The sequence below is a fragment of the Aotus nancymaae genome, unplaced genomic scaffold, assembly GCF_030222135.1.
Source record: "Aotus nancymaae isolate 86718 unplaced genomic scaffold, 86718_ANA_hifiasm-v0.15.2.pri h1tg000028l, whole genome shotgun sequence".
NCBI lineage: Eukaryota > Metazoa > Chordata > Mammalia > Primates > Aotidae > Aotus > Aotus nancymaae.
In genome coordinates, this window is record NW_026988441.1 from 37,559,262 (window position 1) to 37,587,081 (window position 27,820).

The following is a 27,820-nucleotide window of genomic DNA, read 5'->3' on the forward strand; positions in this document are numbered from 1 at the left end:
AAAGCCAAGAGTTCAAGACCAGCCCGGGCAACATAGCAAGATCCTATCTCTACAAAAGATTAAAACATGAGCCAGGCATGACAGTGCATGCCTGTAGTCCCAGCTATTCAGGAATCTGAGGAAGGAGGATCCCTGAGCCCAGGGGTTGGAAACTACAGAGAGCTATGATCACAACACTGCATCCAGCCTGGGCCACAGAGCAAGACCCTGTCTCTTGTATATTTTTAAAAGTAAATCTATATGAAAGGTTCATAGATATTAATTACACTTTTCCTACAACTTGACTGAAATTTTTCTGAAGTTAAAAATTGGGGGAATATGTTTCAGAATAAAAAGTATGGAGGGGAAAAAAAGATCTGTTGAATAAATTAACCTTTGTGGGAGTCAAGGATCCGTTTGAGAATCAAGTGAAATCTAAGTCAACCCCCCTTCAAAAAAATAGATGCATGCAAAATTCTGGATTTTCTTTCAGAGGACTCAGCTTCTCCAGGGCCCATAGACCGTGGGTAAAAACCATATGCCTCAGACCACTAGGCTTAAAATGTCTAAAATGTGGTTGAAAATTATAAGGCGCTGGCCAGCCGTGGTGGCTCACACCTGTAATCCCAGCACTTTGGGAGGCCGAGGCAGGCGGATCACCTGAGGTCAGGAGTTAGAGATCAGCCTGACCAATATGGTGAAACCCCGTCTTTACTACAAATACAAAAAAAAAAAAATTAGCTGGGCATGGCGGCATGCACCTATATTCCAGATACTCAGGAGGCTGAGACAGGAGAATCGCTTGAACCTGGGAGGTGGAGGCTGCAGTGAGCCGAGATCCAGTCTGGGCAACAAGAGTGAAACTTCATCTCAAAAAAAAAAAAAAAAAAAAAAAAATGCAAGAAAGAAAAAGGAAAATTACAAGGCACCAAACAGAAGCAAGAACACTCAAAAGGCATCTGAATTATTGCTCACATGATTATGCAGCAGATTAGGCAGAGACAAGCTATGGGCTCTGCCATTCAGTGAAGCTAGATGAGGAGGAAGCCTCAGTTTTACCCATCTGTGAAATGGGAACTAGAACAGAGGTTGAGGGGATTAATTAGGTTCCTATCCATAACATGTTTGAGGGCTGAATCCAGTGGCTCACACACTTTCAGAGGCTAAGACGGATCATTTGAGCCCAGGAGTTCAAGGCCAGCCTGAGCAACAAAGCAAGTCCCCATATCTACAATAAAAAATTTTGTTTTAATTAGCCAGGCATGGTGGTGCATGCCTATAGTCCCAGCTACTCAGGAGGCTGAGGTAAGAGGATTGTTTAACCCAGGAATTTGAGGCTGCAGTGAGCTATGATTATACCACTGCACTCCAGCCTGGACAACAGAGCAAGACTCTCTCTCTCTCAATCTCTCTCTCTTTCTCTCTCTCTATACACACACACACACACACGCGTATATATACATATATACATATGTATGTATATATGCATAAGTAAAATTTAAATACACATACACATATGTATATATACACACATACATATATATATATATGTATGAATCAAATTTAAAAATTAACATATCAGCCGGGCACAGTGGCTCACGAATGTAATCCCAGCACTTTGGGAGGCAGAGGCGGGCAGATCACAAGGTCAAGAGATCAAGACCATCCAGCCCAACATGTTGAAACCCTGTCTCTACTAAAAATACAAAAATTAGCCAGGTGTGGTGGCGCACGCCTGTAATCCCAGCTACTTGGGAGGCTGAGGCAGGAGAATCGCTGAACCCTGGAGGCGGAGGTTGCAGTGAGCTAAGATTGCGCCATTGCACTCCAGCCTGGCGACAGAGCGAGACTGTGTCTCAAAAAAAAAAAAAAAAAAAATTAAAATATCTTACACTGAAATGCTCTGTCAGTACTCAACTGATGTTATTCATTATTACTCCCATTGTTCATCCTTAAGAGCCTCCCCAGCACTTTGGGAGGCCGAGGCGGGTGGATCACGAGGTCAAGAGATCGAGACCATCCTGGTCAACATGGTGAAACCCCGTCTCTACTAAAAATACAAAAAATTAGCTGGGCACAGTGGCGCGTGCCTGTAATCCCAGCTACTCAGGAGGCTGAGGCAGGAGAATTGCCTGAACCCAGGAGGCGGAGGTTGTGGTGAGCTGAGATCACGTCATTGCACTCCAGCCTGGGTAAGAAGAGTGAAACTCTGTCTCAAAAAAAAAAAAAAAAAAGAGCCTAAGTTGAAGGTCACTCGCACTGTAGCGCCACTAGAGGGGGTCACCCTGAATGTGGGAAAAGATGGAGGTGCAGGGAGGGTCCTCCCAGGTTCTGGGAAGCTGGGGTGGAGGGACGTTGGCCCTTACCGTAAGCCCCCGGAAAGCCTTTTTCTCCGTGATCCGGTACAGTCCTTCTGCCGTCATGATTTTAATGTGCTTGACCTCGACGTTATATCTGGAACCAGACGGTCACTGGGCACTGAGTCTGGGAACCAAGCCCATTCCCCACCAAGCCCCAATCATGGAAGAAGGAAACTTGACCCCTTCAGGGAGAAGCGACCACTGGAACCCAAAGGCTGAAGCCGTCCCAACAGAACCCCTTCCCTAGGGCCTTCGCTACTCTAAGCCCTAATGTCTTCCTCTTGTAGAAGAGGAATCGAGGAATCATCTTCCCTGACTCACAGGTTTGTTGAGAAGTCAATAAGACCCTGTGAAGAAAGCAATGTTTGCCAGGTGCGGTGGCTCACACCTGTAGTCCCAGAGCTTTGGAGGCTGAGGCGGGCGGATCACCTGAGGTCTGGAGTTTGAGACTAGCCTGACCAACATGGAGAAACCCCGTCTCTACTGGAAATACAAAAACTTAGCCAGGTGTGGTGGCGTGCACCTGTAATCCCAGCTGCTTGGGAGGCTGAGGCAGGAGAATTGCTTGAACCCGGGAGGTGGAGGTTGAAGTGAGCTGAGATCACGCCATTGCACTCCAGCCTGGGCGACAAGAACAAACTCCATCTCAAAAAAAAGAAAAGAAAAAGAAAGAAAGAAGAAAAAGAAGGAAAGAAGGAAAGAAAGATGTTGTAATGTTCTGGAATAGATAGGAAGAGAGCTCCCCTTCCACCAATATAGATGACCATAGGATAGAAATTTCTGACAATATGTGGACATAGATTAAAAGGGGCCTTGGAGAAGACTTCCACTCCTGCTCATCTGGCAAACTAGATAAAAAAACAAAACAACCAAATTTCCTATTACCCCAGAAATACTGAACAAAAAAAATGCTGAGCTCTCAAAAGAAAAACAAGGGAAATTCACAGGAGCCAAAAATAAAAATGAAATTACCAACTCAGCAGCCTGTGAGAAAAGGGAATTCTTCTACACTGTGGGTTGGAATGTAAGTTGGTTCGGCCACTGTGGAAAGCACTTTGGAGATTTCTCAAAGAACTAAAAATACAACCACCATTTGATGCAGCAATCTCGTTACTGGGTATCTCTACCCAGAGGAAAAATTAATTGTGCTGCCAAAAAGACACATCTGCTTGTATGTTCATCACGGCACCACTCACAATAGCAAAGACATGGAATCAACCCATCAACAGTGGACTGGATAAGAAAATGTGGTACATATACACGATGGACTACTATACAGCCCTGAAAAAGAATGAGATCATGTGCATGCGGCAACCTCGATGCACTGGGTGTTATGATCCTAAGTGAATTAACACAGGAACAGAAAACCAAATACCACGTGTTCTCACTTATAAGCAAGGGTTAAACATTGGGTTCACATGGACATAAAGATGGGAACAATATTGGCCAGGCATGGTGGCTCATGCCCATAATCCCAGCACTTTAGGAATCCAAGGTGGGCGGATCACCTGAGGTCAGGAGTTCGAGACCAGCCTGGCCAACATGGTGAAACCCCGTCGCTACTAAAAATACAAAATATTAGCCAGGCGTGGTGGTGCACACCTGTAATCCCAGCTACTTAAGAGGCAAAGGCAGGAGAATCGCTTGAACTCGGGAGGCAGAGGTTGCAGTGAGCTGAGATTGCACCATTGCACTCCAGCCTGGGCCACAGAGTGAGACTCCATTAAAAAAAAAAAAAAACAGATGGGGACAATAGACATGGGGGAGCACTAGAGGGAGGAAGGTGAGATGAAAGAGCTGAAAACTACCTGTGGAGTATATGCTCACTCCCCACTCCCTGGGTGATGGGATCATTCACAGCTCCAAACCTCAGCATTGTTGCAATATGCCTTTCTAGCAAAGCTGCACACGTACCCTCTAAAATAAGTCAAAAAAATATATGTAGGTGGGATGCAGTGACTCACACCTGCAATCCCTACACTTTAGGAGGCTGAGGTGGGAGGATGGCTTGAGGCCAGGAGTATGAGACCAGCCTGGGCAACATGGGGAGACCCTAGTTTCTACAAAATATATCAACATTAGCTGGGTGTGGTGGCACATACCTGTAGTCCCAGCTACTCAGGAGGCTGAGTTGGGAGGGTCCCCTGAACCTAGGAGGCAGAGGTTGCAGTGAGCTGAGATCTCACCACTGCACTCCAGCCTGGGCAACAGAGTGAGACTCTGTGACACATACACATGCAAAAATTCATAAAATTAATTTTAAAAAATTAGAAATTCCTGGAAGTTAAAAAAAAGAAAAAATATATATGAAAATTGATTAAAAATAAAAGCCTTCAGCCTGGGCATGATGGCTCATGCCTATAATCTCAACACTTTGGGAGGCTGAGGCGGATGGATCACTTGAGGTCAGGAGTTTGAAACCAGGCTGGCCAACATAGTGAAACCCTGTCTCTACTAAAAATACAAAAAGTTAGCTGGGTGTGGTGGTACGTGCCTGTAATCCCAGCTACTTGGAAGGCCGAGGCAGGAGAATTGCGTGAATCCGGGAGGTGGAGGTTGCAGTAAGCCAAGATCATGCCACTGCACTCCAGCCTGGGTGACAGAGGGAGAATGGGAAGGGAAGGGAAGGGGAAGAGGGGGAAGGGTGTTGGGGGAGGGGAAGGGAGTGGGCAGGGAGGATGGAGGGGAGGAGAGGGGAGGAGGGAGAGAAGAGGAGAGGGATAGGGGAAAGGGAAGGGGGCGGGGAAGGGGAGGGGAGGGAGGAGGGGGAGGGGAAGGGGAGGGGATGCAGGAGGGAAGGGAATGGGGTAGGGGAGGCGAAGGGAGGGGACGGGGGAGGGGAGGAGGAAAGGAAGAAAAGAGAAAAAAAGAAAGGCCAGGGTGACAGAGGGAGACTGTCTTTAATTATTTAATTAATTTTTAAAAGTCTTTTTGAGCCTCTATAAGAATCAGATCTCCTGCTTGTGGTAGTCAGTTGAAAAACATAAGGAAGGTGAAAAGCGCTCGGGACCCTGCAGGGCTCGGTAAAAGGTGAATGTTATCACTGTGGAAAACCTGGATACCCTTTTTCCCCAAGCCTATAGGGCCAAGGCCCCAAAAGGGTGTGGGGTCAGGGAGAGAGGAGTACTTAATGCTGATGGCAAATTCTGCCGCGTCCTTCACCCTCTGCCGCACCAAGAACGTCCCGTCGGAGCGGTTGGTGAGGATGCTCTCCGCCCCTGCGCGCTCCATGGGGCCTGCGTACCTGCAAAGATACCCCAGCGACAGAGTTTGTGCGTTCCCCGTGCCTGGGCCGCACATCGCCATGCAGAGGCTGCCTTTACCCCGTGAACCCTCTTGATTTTTTAAGTTGGTGACAGCCTGGATCTCACAGCCCTTCGGCACCAAGGTAGGCCCCGGGGAGGCAGGGGCCGGAACCTGTTGAGAACCTTAAGTTGACCCTGCCCCGGTGGCTCCTTTGTGGAGGGAACCTTTCAGTTTGTAATTAGTGGTAGGCTGCTAACAGCTGCCTACTTGATATGTTTCTGTGTCGTGAGTGAATGTAGAGCACCTGTGTATTAATAAGAATCACCTGTCTAAGAGTAAATACATATGTGGATGAGAATCTGCTCGGGGCCTGCAGCCTGGAAATGCTGTCAGCCTCTCTGCTCTCAGGCCGCTGGTCCCCCGATACATCCACTGTGTTGTCCTGTCTGGGTGTCTGCCTCTCTATACCTTCAGCGCCACCTGGGTGGAGGTCTCCTGACCCAGCTTGTACTCGGTAGGAGCACAGGCATGGGCAGCGGGGTTCCACTGCTGAAGGTCACAACGAAGGTTTAACACTCGGACTCGGGGGGATGGTTCAAGCCCTTTGGGTCTGGCTGGGTCTCTGGAATTTGGCGATGGCTTCGCCGGGCATTCCCTGAAGGCTCACTGGGTGCCCATCTCCGTGGTCACCAGAACAGACGTAGGGGAAGGAGAATAAGTCATGAGCCTCAGGTGCAAAATATGAGTGAGAGCCAAAAAACCCAGTCATCAAGGTAAATGACCAGAAGTAAAACAAACAGGATTTTAATACAATACTCTTAGAAATCAAAATGAATGAAAAATGAGCCAAACGGGCAGATCACCTGAGTTTGGGAGTTCGAGACCAGCCTGGCCAACATGATGAAAGCCCTGTCTTTACTAAAAATACAAAAACTGGCCGGGCATGGTGGCAGGCGCCTGTAATCCCAGCTACTCGGGAGGCTGAGGCAGGAGAATTGCTTGAACCTGGGAGGCGGAGTTGCAGTGAGTTGAGATTGTGCCGCTGCACCCCAGCCTGGGAGATAAGAGCGAGACTCCATCTCAAAAAAAAAAAAAAAAAAAAAAAAGATAGACGGGAGTGTCAGCCAGGCAAGGTGGCTCTCACTGTAATCCCAGCACTTTGGGAGGCCGAGGCTAAAGGATCATCTGAGGTCAGGAGTTCGAGACCAGCCTGGCCAACGTGGTGAAACCCCTGTCTTTACTAAAAACATAAAAAGTTAGCCAGGCGTGGTGGCGGGCACCTGTCATCCCCACTACTTGGGAGGCTGAGGCAGGAGAATCACTTAAAAAGGTTGCAGTGAACTGAGATCACACCACTGCACTCCAGCTTGGACAAGAAGAAGATAGTACCATCATCATGCTGTGATTTATTACTAGCAAAAGATGGTAAATGGAGGCTCTGGGTTCAAATCCCATCTCCATCACTTCCTCACCACGTGACATAAAGTAAGTCACTTCCCCTCTCTCACACCCCTTTACAAAAATGGATTCCTCCTTGGCAAAAAAAAAAAAAAAAAAAAAAGTAGGGGGCAGGGAATAAGAATCGCATTGCTATGATCTACCGAAGGGCTTTTGTGAAAGTTAGAGGAGCTCCTTAAAGAGCGGGGGCGCCAGCAATTCCTCAATGCACCGTTCTTTTATGTGCCATTACGAAAGAACATTTCCTGTCTGTAAAATTCAGCAGAAGACACGGACACTGTTGATTGCAAGAGCCATTTCAATAGCAGAGATGTTCAAATGTGAAGGGAAAACAAAACATGCATCTTAGAACAGATTAAAGGTGGTAACAGCAACAGCTAATGCTATATGAAGTGCTCGTGATGTGTCAGGACCAGGACGAAAGCACTTAACAGACTCACTTACGCCTCCTAACAACGCTATGAAGTAGATACTGTCATGAAGCTATTTTCCAGAGAGGAATGCTGAAACAGAGAGGTTAAGTTACTGGCCCAAGGTCACACAGCTAGGTAATGTTGGGGTCCTAATTTGAATCCAGGTCAGCAGGCTCCAAGGCTCCAAAAGCCACACTGTAAACCTCCACCCCATGTGCTTGATGTGCTATAGGTACAAAACAAACAAGGAAAAATCCCACAAAAACACCTGGACTGTCATTACCATCACCACCATCATCATCATCGTCATCATAACCAGTTTCCTTCCAACAAGACCATCATCTCCCAAGGTCAGGGACCCTCTTTTGCCAGCCCCCTCCCCAGCAGCCCCCAGCCCAGAGCTAGATTCAGAAGTCAGTGCTCGGGGTTCACAGAATACATAACTAATTAACCTGGAGGCCCCTCCCATACCCAGCCTGGAACCCCAACCCAGAAAGCCCTCGTTGAAAAAAATAAAAGCATGTTTCTACTTACCAGAGATAAACAGACAGGTCCTGAGGAGGGCCCTAAGAAGACAGACAGAGACCCTGACTTAGGGTGAAGACCCAGCCTGACAGCAGAGGGCAGGGCACTTCATTCATTCATTCATTCATTCATTCCACTTGCATTTATTGAGTGCCTATTATGTGCCAGGCACTGTGCTACTCCTTGAGGATACAGTCCCAGAATCACAGGGGAGAGACTGTGTTAGTATCACAGAAAGCAGGGGTTGTTTCTCAGCAGTTTATCATAGCCCTTAACCCAAGAATGGTTCTCACATTTTTAGATGGTTGGAAAAAAATCAAAAGAATTTGTTTTTTAATTTTAGAGACAGTTTCACTATGTTGCCCAGGCTTAGTGCAGCGGTACGATCATAGTTCACTGCAGCCTCGACTGCCTGGGTTCAAGCCATCCTCCCACCTCAGCCTCTGGAGGAGCCGGACAACAGGCGTGCGTGCCACCACACCTGCCAATTTTTAATTTTTTTAAAATTTTGTCGAGATGAGGGTGAGGGTCTCCCTTTGTTTCCCAGACTGGTCTCGAACTTCTGGCCTCAAGCAATCCTCCCACCTCGGCATCCCAAAGGGCTGGGATTATAAGCATGAGCCACTACTAGCCAAAGGAATATTTTTTGGATTGTGAAGATTATGTGAAATTCACCTGTCAGTGCCCATGAATTATGCTTCATGGGAACATAGATATGCCCACACATCATTTGCAGATTCTCTGTGGCTATTTTCGCACTGCAGGGGCAGAGCCGAAGGGGTGCAAAACTGCCTGGGACCCTCGAGGGTGACATAGTTACACTACTGTTTGGCTCTTTACAGAAAAAGTTTGCCAACCCTCATCCAAATATGGGCAAAAGTGCTCACTTCCACTACCTCAAAACCAGCAGGACAGCTACTACAAGGCAAAAACAAACCAACAGCTAACAAACCAGGAAGCAGCAAACGCTGGCAAGGGTGTGGAGGAATCGGGCCCTGTGCACCGCTGATGGGAACGTAAAATGCTGCTCTGCTATGGAAAACAGTATGGGCCGGGTGTGGTGGCTCACGCCTGTAATCCAGGCACTTTGGGAGGCCAAGGCGGGTGGATCACCTGAGGTCAGGAGTTCAAGACCGGCCTGACCAACATGGTGAAACCACATCTCTACAAAAATATAAAACTTAGCCTGGCACGATGGCGGGTGCCTGGAATCCCAGCTACTTGAGAGGCTGAGGAAGAAGAATCACTTGAACCCAGGAGGCGGAGGTTGCAGTGAGCTGAGATCATGCCATTGCGCTCCAGCCTGGGCAACAAGAGCAAAACTCTGTCCAGATAAGAAAGAGGGGAGAAGGGAGAGGGGGGGAGAGGGGAAGGGAAGGGAAGGGGGAGAAGGGAGGGGAAGGGAGGGGAAGGGAGGAGAAGGGAGGGGGCAGTCCCACCTTCTAGGTCCCTGCTCTTTCCTCCCTAGCATAGCCGGGTAGGAAGGAAAGGATTTTAATACGAAAATGATCAAGGAGAAAACGATTAATCATTGTTTCCAGGGCAGCCCCTCTGGGATCAGTTGGCAGGGTGGGCAAAGCCTTGAGTTGGAGAAAGACCTGCCATGATGGGCAGCCACCTCCCCAGCTCCAAGAGTGTCTTTCCAAGTCTGCCCGTCCTCCCAGGACCGTCCCTGGACCCCTTGCCCTGGTTCCATTCAGACTTGAGGCACTCACGTGGACGTAGGGCTTCACCCTGTTACAAGGAAACCAGCCAATTTCATTAGTAGACGTATTCCTGCCCTAAACAGCCAGGAGACAAAAATAGGAACAGAGAGGTTATGGGATCCACGACCCCTCCCACCACCTAAACCCATAACCCTACACATGGATCTTGCCTCATCACTCTTGTGCATGTGCGTGTGCATGTGTGTGTGCGTGCGTGCATGAGCGTGAGTGCCTGCATGTGTGTCAGTGAGTGCCTGTGTATGTGTGCATGTGTGTGCATGTATGCATGTTTGTACATGCGTGCATGCACGTGTCCGTGTGTGTGCATGAGTGCATGTGTGTGTGTGCGTGAGTGCGTGTGTGTGTGTGCATGAGTGCCTGCATGTGCGTGAGTGCCTGTGTATGTGTGCATGTGTGTGCATGTATGCGTGTTTGTGTGCATGTGTGAGTGCGTGCACGTGTGTCCGTGTGCATGTGTGTATGTGTGTGCATGTGTATGTGCATGTGTGCATGAGCACGACTGCCTGCATGTGCGTCAGTGAGTGCCTGTGTGTGTGCATGTATGCGTGTTTGTGTGCATGTGTGAGTTCATGCACGTGTCCGTGTGTGCATGTGTATGTGCGTGTGTGCGTGCATGTGTGCGTGTCTGCATGTGCATCAGTGAGTGCCTGTATGTGTGTGCATGTGAGTGTGTGTGTGTGCACGTGCATGTGTGCGTGTCTGCATGTGTGTGCATGCATGCATGAGCACGTGTCTGCATGTGCATCAGTGAGTGCCTGTATGTGTGTGCATGTATGCGTATGTGTGCATACATGAGTGCATGCACGTGTGTCCATGTGTGTGCATGTGTATGCATGAGTGAGTATGTGTGCGTGAGTGCATGTGCGTCCCTCTCTGCTCGATGTTCACTCTACTTGTCCATCTATCTCAGGATGGCCTGGAGAACCCAGGGAGGTGATAATCAGTATTAATTTCCAGAGAGCCATACCCAGAAATCTCAGTCTACCCCACTCCCCAGGCATCACCTCCAGAGTACAGTGGGGCTATGACCCAACTCCCTGAGGCCACATGAACCCATCACCCTACACTTGGGTCTCATCCTATTACTCCTGTGGCCCCAGCCTGTACCTCCCACCAGTTCTGTTCAGCCTCAGCCTTCGTGAGCTCCACAATGTCTCCAGGGTTGAGCCGTAGAAAGGGTCCAATGGCTCCAGGGGGTGGAGGAAGCCCGTAGTATTCCTGAAACACCTCCATCTTGGGCAGACCTAGAAGACGAGGTACAGGGGTTCAGGGTGGTTGGCAGTCAATTTTCAACCCTGAATCTTGCCACCCACCAGAATGGCTAAAATGTTTCTTTTTAGACTGGCAATACCAAGTGTTGACAAGGACGTGGAGCAACTGGAACTCTCACTCATTGCTGGCAGGGATACCCTTTGGAAAACTATTCAGCAATATCTACTGAAGCGAAACATACCTACCCTGTAACACAGCAACCCAAGATAAATTAAAATATGTGTCCTGGCCAGATGAGGTGGCTCACGCCTGTAATCCCATCACTTTGGGAGGCCAAGGCGGGCGGATCACCTGAGGTCAGGAGTTTGAGACCAGCTTGACCAACGTGGTGAAACACCATCTCTACCAAAACTACAGAAATTAGCCAGGCCTGATAGTGGGCACCTGTAATCCCAGCTACTAGGGAGGCTGAGGCAGGAGAATCACTTGAACTCAGGAGGCAGAGGTTGCAGTGAGCTGAGATCACGCCACTGCACTCCAGGCTGAGTGATGGAGTGAGACTCTGTCTTAAAAAAAAAAAAGAAAAGAAAAAGAAAACCATATATTTCAAAAGTTACAGCTTTATGCACAATATCCAAAAACTGGCAACCAACCAAATGTCTTCAGTAGGTTGATCAATCAATAAACAAATTGTGATACCATCACATAATGGAATACTATACAGCAATGAAAAAGAACAGGCTATTGCTACAGGCAACCACATCAATGCATCTCACCATCATTATGTTGAATAAAAGAAGTCAGGTGAATTAAGCATGTACTATATTATTTATAGAAAACTCAAGAGCAGACAAAATTAATCTATGTTGATAGAGATCAGGCAGTGGTTCCCTATGGAAGAAAGGTGAGTAGCAGTGCTGTCTGATAAAACTTCCTCTGGTGATGGACATGTCCAATGTAGTAGCCACTAGCCACTGGTGGCCGTTGAGGACTTCAAAGCTAATGTGAGTAAAATAACTTTAAGGTGATTTCATTTTGATTAATTTATATTGGACAATGCAGTTCTGGAGGGATGGAAACGTTCTATATCTTTATTTGATTGTTGGTTACATGGATAAAAATTTATTAACTCTCATACTTGAGATTTCTTGTCTTTATATATCTTACACTCTCTATTTTCTCTCTCAATAAAATACATATATGTATGTGTAGATATGTGCGTATATATATTCTGTTGTATAAAGGACACTTGGCTTGTTCTAATTTTGACTATTGCTAAGAAAGCTGGCTATTGCTAATTAAGTAATAAGTAATAATAATAAGGAAACATACCCACGCATATATGTCATATATATATTTTTTATTTTCTTGAAACAGGATCTTACTCTATTGCCCAGGTTGGAGTGCAGTGGCATGATCATGACTCACTGTAACCTCTAATTTCTGGGCTCAAGCAGGAGCCCTGCTAATTTTTAAAACATTTTTTTGTAGACACGGGATCTCATTATGTTGTCTAAGCTGGTCTCAAACTCCTGGCCTTGGTCTCTCAAAGCTCTGGGATCACAGGCATGAGCCACAACACCTGGCTTATGTTATATATTTATATGTCATATAAATGGCATATAAGTGGAACAGTCCTGCCACTGCACTCCAGCCTGGGACACAGAGCAAGACTCTGCCTCTAAAAATTAAAAAATTACATATATATATATACACACACATACACGCACATACATAAAATATGACATATATGTATCGGCTTTATTTGCAATAAAAAAAACTATAAACAACTCAAATGTCCTCAATACAACAGAAGGAGATATCTATATATATATAATTTTTTTTAAATTAAGGCTGGGCATAGTGGCTCATGCCTGTAATCCAGCACTTTGGGAGACTGAGCAGGTGGATCACTTGCGGTCAGGAGGTCAAGACCAGCCTGGCCAATGTGGTGAAACCGCATCTCTACTAAAAATACAAAAATTAGCCAGGTATGGTGGCATGTGCCTGTAGTCCCAGCTACTCAGGAGGCTGAGGTAGGAGAATCGCTTGAACTCAGGAAGTGGAAGTTGCAGTGAGCCAAGACTGCACCACTGCACTCCAGCCTGGGCAACAGAATAAGACTCTGTCTCCAAAAATAAATTAATGAATTAATTAAAATAAGCACATACTGTATAATTTAATTTATACACTATGGCTGGGCAACATAGCAAGACCTCATCTTTATAAAAAATTTTTAAATTAGCCAGGTGCGGTGGTGTGCACCTGACTTCAAGCGATCCTCCCGCTTTGGCCTCCCAAACTGCTGGGATTACAGGTGTGAGCCATTGCACCCGGCCCAATGTGGCTGTTGATATGATTATGGGGCTCTGTCCCTGGGTCCACATCAATGGAGATGAATTTTCCCCCTGCCCCCTGCAGACTCACCCAACTCATTCCTCTTTTTGTCCTGAGCCCTGCGATGTAGTTTGTCCTGGAAGGAGAGACAAAGAAAGCCTGTCTACCTATGCCCGGCCTGGGAGCCTGTAGGCCCCCAACACTGTCCTCACCCCACCAAGGATCATGCCCAGTTCCAGGATCTCCTGGGTCCTCCCCACACTGTCGCCCATTATTTGCCATGCACAGGAAGGAGCGTGGGAGAGTCTTACCTTCTTCATCGTTCCTGGGAAATCTATGGGAGGGTAAAGGAAACGGTGAGAAGGGGAAATCCTCCACAAAGAAGCAAGCTCACCTCCCAGCCTCCCTCCCACTCGTACCTTGCCCATGCCGGCCACAGGGAGGGACCCTCCCCAGACACTCCTTGTGTGCAGGTGCCCGACACCGATGGCAGCGGTAGCCCTGATAGAAGGTGCCTCTGAGGTGCAGGGGACACAGAAGGAAGAGTGAGTGATCTTTACAGACATGGCCAAATATTCTGCCAAGAACATAAAGGGTCCCCTTGGGTTGTCTTTAGATCAGAAGAGTGATGGAGAAGCGGAAGATCAAAATAGGGACCCCCTCCCCCATCTCCCAATTTAGGGGACCAGTTACTGGGGGAGCTTCTTTAGCAAGGAACTGATGACCAAGCCCAGGACTGGGACCCTCCTCCCAGATTCCCACCTAAGCAGCATCTGACAGGCCTTGCAGGATGTGGTCTCTTCAAAGGAGAACATCTGGAAGTCATGCCCATTGGCGGTGGCATTCTCGGGGTAGATGTTGGAGCTGCCAGGGGAGAAAAAAAAAAAAGAAGGTCAGCCGGGCACGGTGGCTCACGTCTGTAATCCCAGCACTTTGGGAGGCTAGGAGGGCGGATCATGAGGTCAAGAGTTTGAGAGCAGCCTGACCAACATGGTGAAACCCCGTCTCTACTAAAAATACAAAAATTAGCCAGGCGTGGTGGTGGGTGCCTGTAATCCCAGCTACTCGGGAGGCTGAGGCAAGAGAATCGCTTGATCTGGGAGGTGGAGGTTACAGTGCACCAAGATCGCACCACTGCATTCCAGCCTGGTGACAGAGGGAGACTCCATCTCAAAAAAAAAGGGAGGGTCAATATTTGATTCCTTTTTAGGCTGAGTACTATTCCACAGTGAACAGACCACATTTTGTTTGTCCACCCATCCACTGGTTGATGTTGGGGTGGTTTCCACCTTTTGGCCACACTGGAGAGTGCTGCTATGCACATTGGTAGAAACAGAAAGCAGGTTAAGCGTTTCCAGGGGCTGGGAGGGCGGGGAATGGGGAGTGAATGCTTAATGGGTATGCGGTCTCCTTGGGGTGATGAAAAGGTTTTGGAACTGGAGAGAGGCGATGGTTGCACAGCATTGTGAGTGTACGAAATCCCATGCGATCACACACTTTGAAACGGTTTGATTTTTGTTGTGTGAATTTCACCTTACGTAAAAAAGAGGAGAAGAAGACAAAAGTGGAAGGGGGGGAGGAGGAGAAAAGGAGGAAAGGGAGGAGGAGGAAGAGGAGGAGAAGGAGGAGAGATTGGAGGAGGAGGAAGAAGAGGAAGAGGAGGAGAACGAGGAGGAGGAGGAGGGATTGGAGGAGGAGGAAGAGGAGGAGGAAAAGGAGGAGGAAGAGGAGGAGGAAGAGGAGGAGGAAGAATAGGAACAGGAGGAAGAGGAAGAAGAGGGAGAGGAGAAAGAAAGAGGAGGAAGAGGAGGAAGCAGAGGAAGGGGAGAAAGGAGAAGGAAGAAGAGGAGGAAGAAATGGAAAGGGAGGAAGGGAAGGAGGAAGGGGTAGGAAGGAAATGAGGAGGAGACTGAAGAGGAGAGGGGAACGGGAAAGAGGAGGAGGAGAAGAGTCGGGGCTGGTAGCTGAAGCTGCACACAACCCCAGCATTCCAAGGATGAAGACGGCCTTGGGCCTATCCCTCTCATTTCCCAAATGAAGAGACTGAGGTTCAGAGTGGTCCCACGGCATAACAGGACAGAGTAGGGACTAGAGCACATTCCTCCTCCTTCCCAGCCCCTGCCCCTCTGCAGACAGAAAGGAGGAGGAAAGCGGGGACTCACATGGCCATCTCAAACTGCTCCATCCACTTCTTCTTCAATTCTCTTGTCTTGAAGAACAGCTCATAGCCCTGGGCACCTTGGTCCTCAATGAGAAGGAACATGTGGCTCCACTGCAGGGAAGCAGAGCTCAGACTGAAGGCACTGCTCCTGCGGAGGGTGGGAGCACACACCCACCGACCCCTTCCTCCACAGGGAACAAAGACTCAAGCCCATGAGTCTCTATGCCCCAGCACCATGCATGGATATCCTTGTAAAAGGGCTTTCTAGGATAACCAAATACACAATTTCACTATGTCGTGTATTTGGGTTTCACTATGTTGGCCAGGCTGGTTTCGATCTCCTGACCTCGTGATCTGCCTGCCTCGGCCTCCCAATGTGCTGGGATTACAGGCATGAGCCACTACGACCAGCCTGATTCGTATTTTCAACAAAGCACTGGTGCAGCACCTGCTGAGAAACAGACACTGCTAGGAGCTGGGGACAGAACAGTGAACAGGATGTTGTCCCCAGGGCTCCTGCCTGGAGGGACAGATGGATGCCATAGCAGGAAGTTACAAGACAGCAAGCTCCTCAATGAGGGAGGCACAGGCGGAGAAATAGAGAAGCCACAGACCCGAGCACAGGGGGGACCTCCAGGAACAAGACTAAGCAGAAGGGAAGAGTTCACAGGAGAAAAAACGAAAGGGAGCAAGGAAGAGCAGAGACGAGAGGGGTCTCCACTCAAATGTCACCTCCACAGACAACGTCCCTGAACAATGGAGGTAAGACAGCTCCCCCGGCCAGGCGCAGTGGCTCACACCTGTAGTCCCAGCACTTTAGGAGGCCAAGGCAGGTGGATCACGAGGTCAGGAGTTCGAGACCAGCCTGGCCAACATAGTGAAACTCGGTCTCTACTAAAAATACCAAAAAATTAGCCGGGCATGGTGGTGGGTGCCTGTTATCCCAGTTACTTGAGAGGCTGAGGCAGGAGAATCGCTTGAACCTGGGAGGCAGAGGTTGCAATGAGCCGAGATCGTGCCATTGCACTCTAGCCTGGTTGACAGAGGGAGGCTCCATCTCAAAAATAAATAAATAAAGACAGTTCCCTCTCCCACCCTCACCTACCACAGTCACATCCCCTGTTTTATTTATTTATTTATTTATTTATTTATTTATTTATTTATTTATTTATTTATTTATTTTTGAGATGGAGTTTCGCTCTTGTTACCCAGGCTGGAGTGCAATGGCACGATCTCGGCTCACCGCAACCTCTGCCTCCTGGGTTCAGGCAATTCTCCTGCCTCAGCCTCCTGAGTAGCTGGGATTACAGGCACGCGCCACCATGCCCAGCTAATTTTTTGTATTTTTAGTAGAGACGGAGTTTCACCATGTTGACCAGGATGGTCTCGATCTCATGACCTCGTGATCCACCCGCCTCGGCCTCCCAAAGTGCTGGGATTACAGGCGTGAGCCACCGCGCCCAGCCTCATTTATTTTTTTAATAGAGACAGGGTCTCACTCTGTTGCTCCGGCTGGAGTGCAATCATAGCTCACTGCAGCCTCCAACTCCTGGCCACAAGCGATCCCCCTACCTCAGCCTCCCATGTAGCTAGGGCTACAGGCATGTGCAAAGCCCAGCTAATATTTTTTTTATGTTTCGTAGAGACAGGGATCTCCCTATGTTGCCCAGGCTGGTCTCAAACTCCTGGGCTCAAGTGATTCTCCCACCTCGGCCTCCCAAAGTGCTGGGATTACAGGCATGAGCCACTGCACCCAGCCACCTAATTTATTTTCTTTGTAGGAAGCATCCCATAAGAATGCCAGTACCATACAAGAAATAAAATAGGCCGGGCACAGGGGCTCACACCTATAATCTCAGCACTTTGGGAGGCCAAGGTGGGCAGATCATTGAGGTCAGGAGTTTGAGACCATCCTGGCCAGCATGGTGAAACCTCATCTCTAAAATAAATAAATTAATTAATTAATTAATTTAATTTAATTTAATAGATAGATAAATAGACTCCTAGATGGGCAATGGGTGTGGTGGCAGGCGCCTGTCATCCCAGCTGCTCGGGAGGCTGAGGCGGGAGAATCACTTGAACCCGGAAGGTGGAGGTTACAGTCAACCAAGATTGTGCCACTGCACTCCAGCCTGGGTGACAGAGTAAGACTCTGTCTCAAAAACAAAAGAAAGAAAAACTCCATTTTGCTTGCCATTTTAGTCCTAGTGCCTAGAAGAGTGTCCTGGATATAGTAGGTGCTCAATTTACAAACTGTTGAGTGGATTAACACACACTACGTACTCTGGCAAACACAGGCACATGCGCAGGTGGAGAACCCCAAGCTGCAGACTGCATTGAGGACCCCCTAGATCTGGCGTCAAAGCCCCACCTTCTTGTTGTCTCGGTCTCCTGAAGAGTCATCCCGAACCTGGAAGCTGTGCAGGTTCACAAAGTCCTTGAGGTCATAAGAGTCTCCCCGGCGCTTACAGATGAGCAGAGCTTTGTCGAGCAGGAAGGCGTACCTGGAAGGATGGGTAAGGCGTTCCGCTCTGGCTCTTCCCAATCGTCCCTATCAGCTCTCTGACCAGTTTCTCCTCCATCCTGGTCTCACCCTGCCCTTCTCCTCCTCCTTGGCCAACTTGGCCATGCCCATCTGTCCATCCTGACCTCACCCACATGATCCACCTTGGCCCTACTGTCTGTCAATCTTGGCTCCACCCATGCCCCTTGCTGGCCCTGTCCTGCCTGTCCATGAAGGCTCCATCGCCTTGTCTGGATGGGTCTACCACCTGCCTATCTAGAAATCTGGCCTCACACCAACTCAGGTCCCTCCCCAAATCCACCTTAATTCCACCTACAAGTCTATATAGGAACCTGGCCCCACCCCTACCCAGGCTCCACCCCAGATCTGCGTTGGCTCCACCCGCCTATCCATCTAGGAGCCTGGCCACGCCCCTATGCAGGCTCTTCCCTAGACCCGCGTTGACTCCACCCAACTGCCCATCTAGAAACCTGGCCCCATCCCTACCCAGGCTCCACCATAGATGTGGTTTGCTCCACTCACCTGCCCATCTAGGAGCCTGGCCCCGCCCCTGCCCAGGCTCCACCCAGATCTATATGGACTCTCCACCCACCTGCCCATCTAGGAGCCCCGCCCCGCTCCTGCCCAGGCTCCACCCCAGATCTGTGTTGACTCCACCCACCTGCCCATCTAGGAGCCCAGCCCTGCCCCTGACCAGGCTCTACCCCTGATCTGTGTTGACTCCAATCACCTGCCCAACTAGAAGCCCAGCTCCGCCCCTGCCCAGGTTCCACCCAGATCTGTGTTGACTACACCCACCTGCCCATCTAGAATCCTGGCCCCACCTCTGCCCAGGCTCCACCCAGATCTGTATGAACTCTCCACCCACCTGCCTGTCTAGGAGCCCGGCCCGCCCCTGCCCAGTCTCCACCCCAGATCTGTGTTGACTCCACCCACCCTGCCCATCTAGGAGCCCAACTCTAACCCTGCCCAGACTCCACCCTAGATCTGTATTTGACTCTACCCACCTGCTTGTCTAGGAGCCCCGCCCCGCCCCTGCCCAGGCTCCACCCCAGATGTTGACTCCACCCACCTGCCCATCTAGCAGCCTGGCCCCACCGCTTTGCCCAGACTCCATCCCAGATCCATGTTGACTCCACCCACCTGTCCATCTTGGAGCGCCGTTCTACCGAGGTGATCTTGAGCTCCCCGTCGATCTTGGGCCGGCCATAGTGAGCCAGAGACTGGTCCTATGCAGCAGGCAGTGGGTCTGGCAAGGGTCTCCCAAGAAGGGAGCCAGACACCCTCCCTGCTCCCCACGTGGCCACACCCCGGCCCACCCGGCTCCACTGCCTTACCAGGTTCTCAATGGACAGCTGGAAATTGGTGATCTGCCGCAGTGTCTCGTTGTCTCGCTTGACCTCGTTCACGCACTGAGCCAGGTCCTGGGGAGGGGACAGGGGTGAGCTTTGTCCCCCAACAGCCGGCCCAGTCTCCCACCTAACCTGGGATAGAGGTTCAGCCCCCACCAGGGGTGTGTCTGCAGCAGGTGAGCCACCAGCACCCCACACCCCCTCACCCTCATGGCATCCAGGGCCAGCCGCAGGTTGTCCTTCTCCATCGCCTCCTGCGTGTGCTTCACCAGCTCCTGTAAGAAACAAGACGTCAGACGTCACCTGGGCCCGTGCCCTTCTCCCTGGGGGGAGGGCCTTCCAAACAGTGCTAGCTCACCAGCTCCTCCCTCGTACTGCTGGCCCTGGAGACGGCGACACGACCCCAGTGGTCCATCCCCGATGGTCCTAGAGACTCAAGCCCCAAAAGCCAGCCCCATCCCCACTTTTATAGACACAGGAGAGGAGAAACGTGGAGCCCACGCCTGGTGGATATGCCCAGCACCTGGAGAAGGAGGTGATATTTGAGAACTCGCTGCATGGGTACCATCAGCAGATCCCGCAAGGTGAACCTCCCGTTGTTGGCTCGTTGAGAACATTCCTGGGGAATCAGAGAACAATGGGGAAATTGAGGCAGGTCCCAGAAAAAAGCCAGTTGCAGGGTGGGTGCAGACAGATTTGAATAAATATGTGGGCAGCTCTCTACCCTAGAGCTGTGGGGACTTTTCTAGAGTCCAAAGAATCATATCTGCCCCCAAGAAAACAGGAAAAGGACTCCATGAGGTGGGGGCAGTGTAAGAACCACTGAAAGGAACTTTGGGACACTGAGGAGGGCAGATCACTTGAGATCATGAATTCAACACCAGCCAGGCCAACATGGGGAAACCCCGTCTCTACTAAAAATAATAATAATAGGCCGGGCGCGGTGGCTCAAGCCTGTAATCCCAGCACTTTGGGAGGCCGAGGCGGGTGGATCACGAGGTCAAGAGATCGAGACCATCCTGGTCAACATGGTGAAACCCCGTCTCTAATAATACAAAAAATTAGCTGGGCATGGTGGTGCATGCCTGTAATCCCAGCTACTCAGGAGGCTGAGGCAGGAGAATTGCCTGAACCCAGGAGGCGGAGGTTGCGGTGAGCTGAGATCGCGCCATTGCACTCCAGCCTGGGTATCAAGAGCGAAACTCCATCTCAAAATAAATAAATAAATAAATAAAAATAAAAATAAAAATAATAAAATAATAGCAAGCATGGTGGCAGACTCCTGTAATTCCAGCTATTCAGGAGACTGAGGCAAGAAAATTGCTTGAACTGGAGAGGCAGAGATTTCAGTGAGCTGAGATCACACCACTGCACTCCAGCCTGGGTGACAGAGGGAGACTCCCTCAAAAAACAAACAACTAGAACAAGAAAAAAATAACTAGAAGGGGCTGGGCACAACTGTTTACACCTGTAATCCTAGCTCTTTGAGAGGCTGAGGTGGGTGAATCACTTGAGCCCAGGAGTTTGAGGCCAGTCTGGACAACATGGTGAAACGCCATCTCTACAAAAAATACAAAAAGTAGCCAGGATTGGTGGCATGCATCTGTAGTCCCAGCTACTCAGGAGGCTGAGGTAGGAGTTGGGAGGATTGCTTGAGTCCAGGAGGTTGAGGTCAAGGCTGCAATGAGCTATGATCATGCCACTGCACTCCAGCTTGGGCAACCAAATGAGACCCCGTCTCAAAAAAAAAGAAGAAAAAGAAAAGGAAAAAAAAAACACTGGAAGGTGACAAATGCTGCTTGGGACACTGGGCTACCTGAGATAGAGGTCCAGGATTCTGCCTGCTAAGTGGGGCTGGAGAAGGGGAGAGGGACAGGTCTGGAGAACCCCCGTCCTCATCACCCCTGCCCTGTCTGTATTTCCATTAGACAAACAGATCTGAATTGAAGTTCAAGGTCAGGTTCAGCCTGGGATCAGGTGTCGGCTGGAGTTGGGATCAGTGAGAAGTTGGAACAATCAGTGCTAGGGCTCAGCCCGGGGCTGGGGTTCAGTGTGGAATCAGAGCTCAGTTCAGGGTCAGGACATCGCCCTGATGTCAGGGTCAGCCTAGACCCGGGGCCGGCCCATTTCTGTTCTCCATTTCCTCCGCTTGGCCGGCTGGTACCTCCCTCCCCAATTCTTTGGCGGATCCCTGGCTGGGCTGCAGCAGAAAGTGAACCATCTGCAACTCAGTGTTCTCCCTGCTGCCCCCAGAGCCTGGGGAAGAGCAGGAGAGGGCCCCCAGAAGTGGCCCAGCCCCCACCTCCAGCTTCATCTGCACATCCTCGCGGGCTGTGGCCACACGGTCCAGGTGTTTGCTGGCTGACTCCACCTGGCTGCAGTAGCGACCATAGACGAGGAACCTACAGGAGAAGACAGGCCACCAGGTAAGGGTGGCTGGCATCAAGGTCGGGCACAGGCCGGTGTCAGCCCTGGCCTCACTCTTCCCAGCTGGAGAAGAAACCTGAGTCTCAGTTTCCCCATCTGTGAAATGGGCATAACAATAGCATCTCCCACGTGAGGCTATTGTAGCATTATCTCATTTGATGCTATAGTAACCTCACCACAGTACCTGGTATTGTCTCTGCCCAATGTTTATTTATTTACTTGTTTATTTTTTAAGACAGAGAGTTTCACTCTTGTCACCTAGGCTGGAGTGCAGTGGTGCAATGTTGGCTCACTGCAACCTCCGCCTCCCGGATTCAAGCGATTCTCCTGCCTCGGCCTCCTAAGTAGCTGGGATGACAGGCACCTGCTACCTCGCCTGGCTAATTTTTGTATTTTTGGTAGAGACAAGGTTTCACCATGTTGGCCAGGCTGGTCTTGAACTCCTGACCTCGGGTGATCTGCCCGCCTCGGCTTTCCAAAGTGCTGGGATTACAGGCATGAGCCACCACACCTGGCCTATATTTGTTTTTGAGACAGTCTTGCTCTGTCACCCAGGCTGGAGTGCAGTGGCATGATCTTGGCTCACTGCAAGCTCCAACTCCCGGGTTCAAGCAATTCTCCTGCCTCATCCTCCCAAGTAACTGGGATTACAGGCATGCACCACCACACCTGGTTAATTTTGTGTGTGTATTTTTAGTTGTATTTAGTTTTAGGTGATGGAGACACGGTTTCACCATGTTGGCTAGGCTTGTCTTGAACTCCTGACCTCAAGTGATCCATTCATCTCAGCCTCCCAAAGTGTTGGGATTACAGGCGTGAGCCACCGCGCCCAGCCAATGTTCATTCATTTAACAAATATTGATTGAGCTCCTACTGTGTGCCAGGTCCTCTGTGCATCCATTTATTCAACCCTCACCACTAGCCTGGGAGGCACGTTCCTGTGATCCGCTGACGTACACACAAGGAAGCAGAAGCACAGAGAGACTAAGTGACTACCCAGTGCCACACAGCAGAGCTGGGAATTAAACCAGAGATGGGCAGCCCCTCTCCCAGAGCACACAGCACAAGTCCTCCCCATCCTGTGGTGTCTGAGGGTAACGTCTCTCGAATGCCCAGCCTAGGCAAGGCAGTGACCCCCAGAGCTTCAGTCTGGCCAGCTGGGTCTCACCTCTCTTTGTATTTGATGAAGACCTGGTAGAGGTTGGCTGCGCCAGGGGTGGCCAGAGCTTCCTTCATCTCCTTTAGGAAGTGAGTATGAACACGAAGCAGGTCCTACTTGGAGGGAAGGGTGAGGGCTGAGGCCAGAGCCCAGGGCTCAGGGGGCCAGGCAGGAAAGGGTCATCCACCCACCCCATGCTGTTCAACTCCCAACCCCCATGATCCAGGGACAGGTAGGGGCAGTGGGTTATCTGCATTAGACAGAAGCCCAAGAGGGCTGGGGATCAGCTAGCTCACCTCGATGTTGATGAAGATGATCTCAATGTCTTGAGGTTTCAGGAACCGTTGCAGGGGCTTCATAAAGTGCTGCCGGGAAGGGAGAGAAAGACGATGGAAGATAAGATCCCTTCCTCCAGGCTGGGCGCGGTGGCTCACGCCTGTAATCCCAGCACTTTGGGAGGCTGAGACGGACGGATCACAAGATCAGGCGTTCGAGACCAGCCTGGCCAACATGGCGAAATCCCATCTCTACTAAAAAAATACAAACAAATTAGCCAGGCATGGTGGCATGTGCCTGTAATTCCAGCTACTCAGGAGACTGACGCAGGAGAATCGCTTGAACCCAGGAGGCAGAGGTTGCAGTGAGCTGAGATCGCACCACTGCGCTCCAGCCTGGGTGACAGAGCGAGACTGTCTCAAAAAAAAAAAAAAAATCCCTTCCTCCAGACTGGTCTTAGAGAGACAGGGAGAAGGAGACAGTGAGAGAGAGAAAGAGAGAGAGATAAAGACAGGGAGAGTGTCCACACAAAAATTTGTACAAGAATGTTCATAGCAAAGTTATTCATAATAACCCAAAAGTGGAAACAACCGAAATACCCATCAGTGGGTGAATGGATGCTTAAAATGTGGCCCATCTGTACAGTGGAATATTATTCAGCCACGAAGAGGAATGAAGCTCTGATACAGGCTACAGTGTGGATGAATCTTGAAAACGCCAGGCTCGGCGAAAGAAGCCAGATACATATAAACCACACAGGATGCAATGCCCTTTATATGAAATGTCCAGAACACACCCATCCACAGAGACTGGGAGGAAGTTCGTGGTTGCCATGGGCTGGGAGAAGATAAGATATTGACGGGGGACAGCTAAAGAGTTTGGGGTTTCTTTGGGGGGATGATGAAAATGTTCTAAAATTAAGACCAGGAATGGCGGCTCACACCTGTAATCCCACCACTTCGGGAGGCCAAGGCAGGAGGATCGCTTGAGGCCAGGAGTATGAGAACAGCCTGGGCAACATAGCAAGATCCCGTATCTACAATAAAAAATTTAAAGAATTAAGCAGGGCATGGTGGCATGCACCCGCAGCCCCAGCTCCTCAGGAGGTTAAGGCAGCGGGATCACTCACACTGAGAAAAAGTGGCGAGAGACCAGAGGAAAAAAGAGACAGAGTGAGAGATAAAGAGAGACAGAGAGACAAGAGGAAGAGGCCCACTGCCGCCTCACAAAGGGATGGGATCACAGCCCTTTGGGAAGCCAAGGAAGGAGGATTGCTTGAGCCCAGGAGTTTAAGACCAGCCTGAGTAACATAGCAAAATATACATATACATATTATATATATGTATATGTATATATTATATACATATACATATAAATATACAAAATATACATATATAGCCAGGTGTGGTGGCATGCACCTGTAATCCCAGCTACTCAGGTGGCTGAGGCAGGAGAATCGCTTGAACCTGGGAGGCTATATATATAATATGTGTATATATATGTATATATACACATATTATATATCTTATATATATATATACTTTATATATATCTTTAAATAAAGATACATATCTTTAAAAGATAGATATATAGGCTGGCACGGTGACTCAGGCCTGTAATTCCAGCACTTCTGGAGGCTGAGGTGGGCAGATCACTTGAGATCAGGAGTTCAAGACCAGCCTGGCCAAAATGGCAAAACCTCGTCTCTACTACAAATACAAAAATTAGCCAGGCATGGTGGTGCATGCCTATAATTCCAGCTCCTTGGGAGGCTAAAGCAGAAGGATCACTTGAGCCTGGTAGGCAGAGGTTGTAGTGAAGCGAGAGTGGGCCACTGCCCTCTAGCCTGGGCAACGAGAGAAATACCCTGTCTCAAAAAAAGAAAAAGATAGATATATAAAGATACATATCTCATATGTATATAAGATATGTTAGATACATATCTCATATGTATATAAGATATGTTAGATACATATCTCATATGTATATAAGATATGTTAGATACATATATATCATATATGTATAAAAGATATATAAAGAAGATCTGTATATGGATTATATATCTTGTACATTAAAAATATATATCTATGTAAAAGATATATACCTATATTAATATATCTATGTATATTTATATATTTAAATTGTATATATTTATATATTGTATATATTATTTATATAGCTCTATATAAAAACTATATATTTTATATTTCATACGTATCTTATATATATTTATATTTTATACATATGTTTATATTTATATATATATTTGTATACTTTGCATATATTTATATATTTTCTATTTATATGTATGCGCTTGTATTGATATATTTTTAATTTTGCATGTATTTTGTTTGTTTTTGGTTTTTTGACCGCTCCTGCAGGCAGAGAATAGCTTCATGTCTGTCGGACTCATGTTTATATATACATATGTAAGTCAGAGAAACCCAGAGACAGACAGCCACAGAAAGGAAAAGCCATGGGGGCGGGAAAAGCCTCAGCTGCCCACAGGCGGCCGGACAGGTGGACCCGCACCTGCCAGCCCAGCTCCCGCGCATGCGCCTGGCAGGCGCTGGGCGGGAGGCGCCCACCTGCTGGATGGAGCCCAGCGTGTCCGTGTACTTCTCCTCCGTCTGCTGGATCTCCCGCAGGCAGCAGCAGCGCTTGTCATACTCTGTCATCTTGGGCTGAGAGCGAGGGGAGAAGCCAGTGTTGCGGGGGGTCTGGGGCTCCCCTCAACCCGTGCCCTCCCCAGGCCCGACCTTCTGCCTCACGCACCGGCATGCACACGGGCTCCGAGCGCATGAGGTCCTCGTAGATCTCATCGCCTTCCGCCTCCTCGTTCTCCACGCAGTCATACAAGTCCTCATCCTCCTCCACCGTGTCGCTGTGGGTTGTGAGATCAGGGATCCCTGGGGCCCGTCCCAGATCACAGCAGGGTCCCCCAAGACCCCCAGGACAGGGCTGTGTCTCCTCAGACTCCCAGGGCAAGGCCGTGTGCCCCAGACACCAGGGTATGGCCTTATTCCCCCCAGGGCAGGGCCATGTCCCCTCAGACCCCCTCGCCCCCAGGACAGTGCTCCAGTGAGCTGTGCACCAGCAAGCCTAAGCACTCACTCGATCTGGTCGGACAGGCCACTGTAGATGTCTTCATCACCCACACTCTCCTCCTCGGTGGGGAAGGGCCTAGGGGGCCAGGAGGGTGTGAGCCAGGGGCGGGGGGCTGGGTAGGCGTGGGGCTTCAGGGAGGGAGAGGATTGGGACTCAATGGCCCAAGGCCCAGAGGGTTACTCACATGATCCCCCTGTTCTGGGCAATCGGGGTCCGGGACAGAGCAGACAGGGTGTAGATGACCTGTGATGGGGCAGTGGCCACTGGGTGAGCCCCTTGTACACCCCCACGGTAGAACACAGCCCCCAACTGCAAGGCTCTGTCTGAGGCTAGACTCCAAAGCTAGACCCCATGCCTCTTGGGAGCCTAATTCAGGATTTTCTCTACCTCCCCATTCCCCATACCATTGTTCCCCTTAAATGCTCCCTTGTACAGGAATGTTCAGAGCCAAGTTATTCATAATAACCCAAAAGTGGAAACAACCAAAATGCTCATCAGTGGGTGAATGGATGCTTAAAATGTGGTCCGGCCATACAGTGGAATATTATTCAGCCATGAAAAGGAATGAGGCTTTGACACAGGCTACAATGTGGATGAACCTTGAAAACACCAGGCTTTGAAAATCCCACCCTTTGCTCCTATCTTTCTAGTTAATCCTCATAGCCACTCAGAGAGGGCAGGATGATAATATTCCCATATTTCAGATGAGAAACGGGAGGCTCAGAGAGGCACAGCCACATACCCAAGGTCACACAGCAAGTGTCAGAGCACGGACTCAAACCCAGTTCCACGTATCCCAAGCCAGTGCTATTTGCACCTCATGTATGGCCTGGTCTGGCTTGTCTGCCCGTCCCCTGACAGCCCATAGCTTGTCCAGTGTAGACGTCAATGGAAACGAACTGAAACTCAGTCTTTGGGCTTCAAGTGCCCAGCTCACCTTGCCGAAATCCTGCACATCGAAGAGGTCAAAGGCTTCGAAGAGCTCGCTCCGCTTGAGGCCAAACTTCTCACAGCAGGTGGACAGGAACGTTCGAATGTTCTTAAGGCACAGGAACTGTGAGGAGACAAAGAAATGAGGGTGGGGGAGGATGAAAGGGCAGAGGAGAAACTGACCTCCAGGCTTAGGGACTGATGTGGAGGGGAAAATGAAAGCACAGACCCCTTTCCTGAAATTGCATTCTCTTCCGATAAAGATTAAGCTGTGCCTGATCCAGATCTACCCTCCGAACTTTTTTATTGAGGTAAAATTCACAAAACAGAATTAATCACTAATGGTTAAACAAATGTGGTAATATCCATACAATGGAATATTATTCAGACATAAAAAGAATGAAGCAGAATAGTTCTGAGACTAAAAGTCCAAGTTCAAGGGGTCAGTAGGGTTGGTTCCTTCAAATCACAGGTCCCATACTATGATATAAAACACCAAATCACAAAATGTTTTCACAGATAGCTTGTTTCTAGTTTTTAGGACTGGATATTCATATGTTCTTATAAAGGCTTAATAGATTCGGAAACATAACTTCTTAGATTTTACAAAAAGAGTGTTTCAAACT

General features: G+C 49.3%; 1 protein-coding gene across 1 annotated transcript in view; it reads right to left on the minus strand.

Moving 5' to 3' along the window:
• Positions 1-27,820, minus strand: part of VAV1 (vav guanine nucleotide exchange factor 1) — a 68,875-nt gene that overhangs the window by 6,508 nt on the left and 34,547 nt on the right. Inside the window, exons 2-24 of the mRNA XM_064382009.1 lie at positions 27,202-27,318; positions 26,449-26,507; positions 26,271-26,339; positions 25,932-26,040; positions 25,745-25,840; positions 23,177-23,245; positions 22,890-22,993; positions 21,597-21,696; positions 19,818-19,913; positions 19,501-19,569; positions 19,280-19,366; positions 19,086-19,171; positions 17,790-17,922; positions 15,420-15,529; positions 14,020-14,121; positions 13,677-13,774; positions 13,569-13,591; positions 13,348-13,393; positions 10,816-10,952; positions 9,697-9,762; positions 7,991-8,022; positions 5,467-5,583; positions 2,346-2,433 (exon numbers count right to left, since the gene is read on the minus strand). Of these exons, the coding sequence (XP_064238079.1) occupies positions 2,346-2,433; positions 5,467-5,583; positions 7,991-8,022; positions 9,697-9,762; positions 10,816-10,952; positions 13,348-13,393; positions 13,569-13,591; positions 13,677-13,774; positions 14,020-14,121; positions 15,420-15,529; positions 17,790-17,922; positions 19,086-19,171; positions 19,280-19,366; positions 19,501-19,569; positions 19,818-19,913; positions 21,597-21,696; positions 22,890-22,993; positions 23,177-23,245; positions 25,745-25,840; positions 25,932-26,040; positions 26,271-26,339; positions 26,449-26,507; positions 27,202-27,318 (2,013 nt within the window). The remainder of the gene's footprint in view (positions 1-2,345; positions 2,434-5,466; positions 5,584-7,990; positions 8,023-9,696; positions 9,763-10,815; positions 10,953-13,347; positions 13,394-13,568; positions 13,592-13,676; positions 13,775-14,019; positions 14,122-15,419; positions 15,530-17,789; positions 17,923-19,085; positions 19,172-19,279; positions 19,367-19,500; positions 19,570-19,817; positions 19,914-21,596; positions 21,697-22,889; positions 22,994-23,176; positions 23,246-25,744; positions 25,841-25,931; positions 26,041-26,270; positions 26,340-26,448; positions 26,508-27,201; positions 27,319-27,820) is intronic.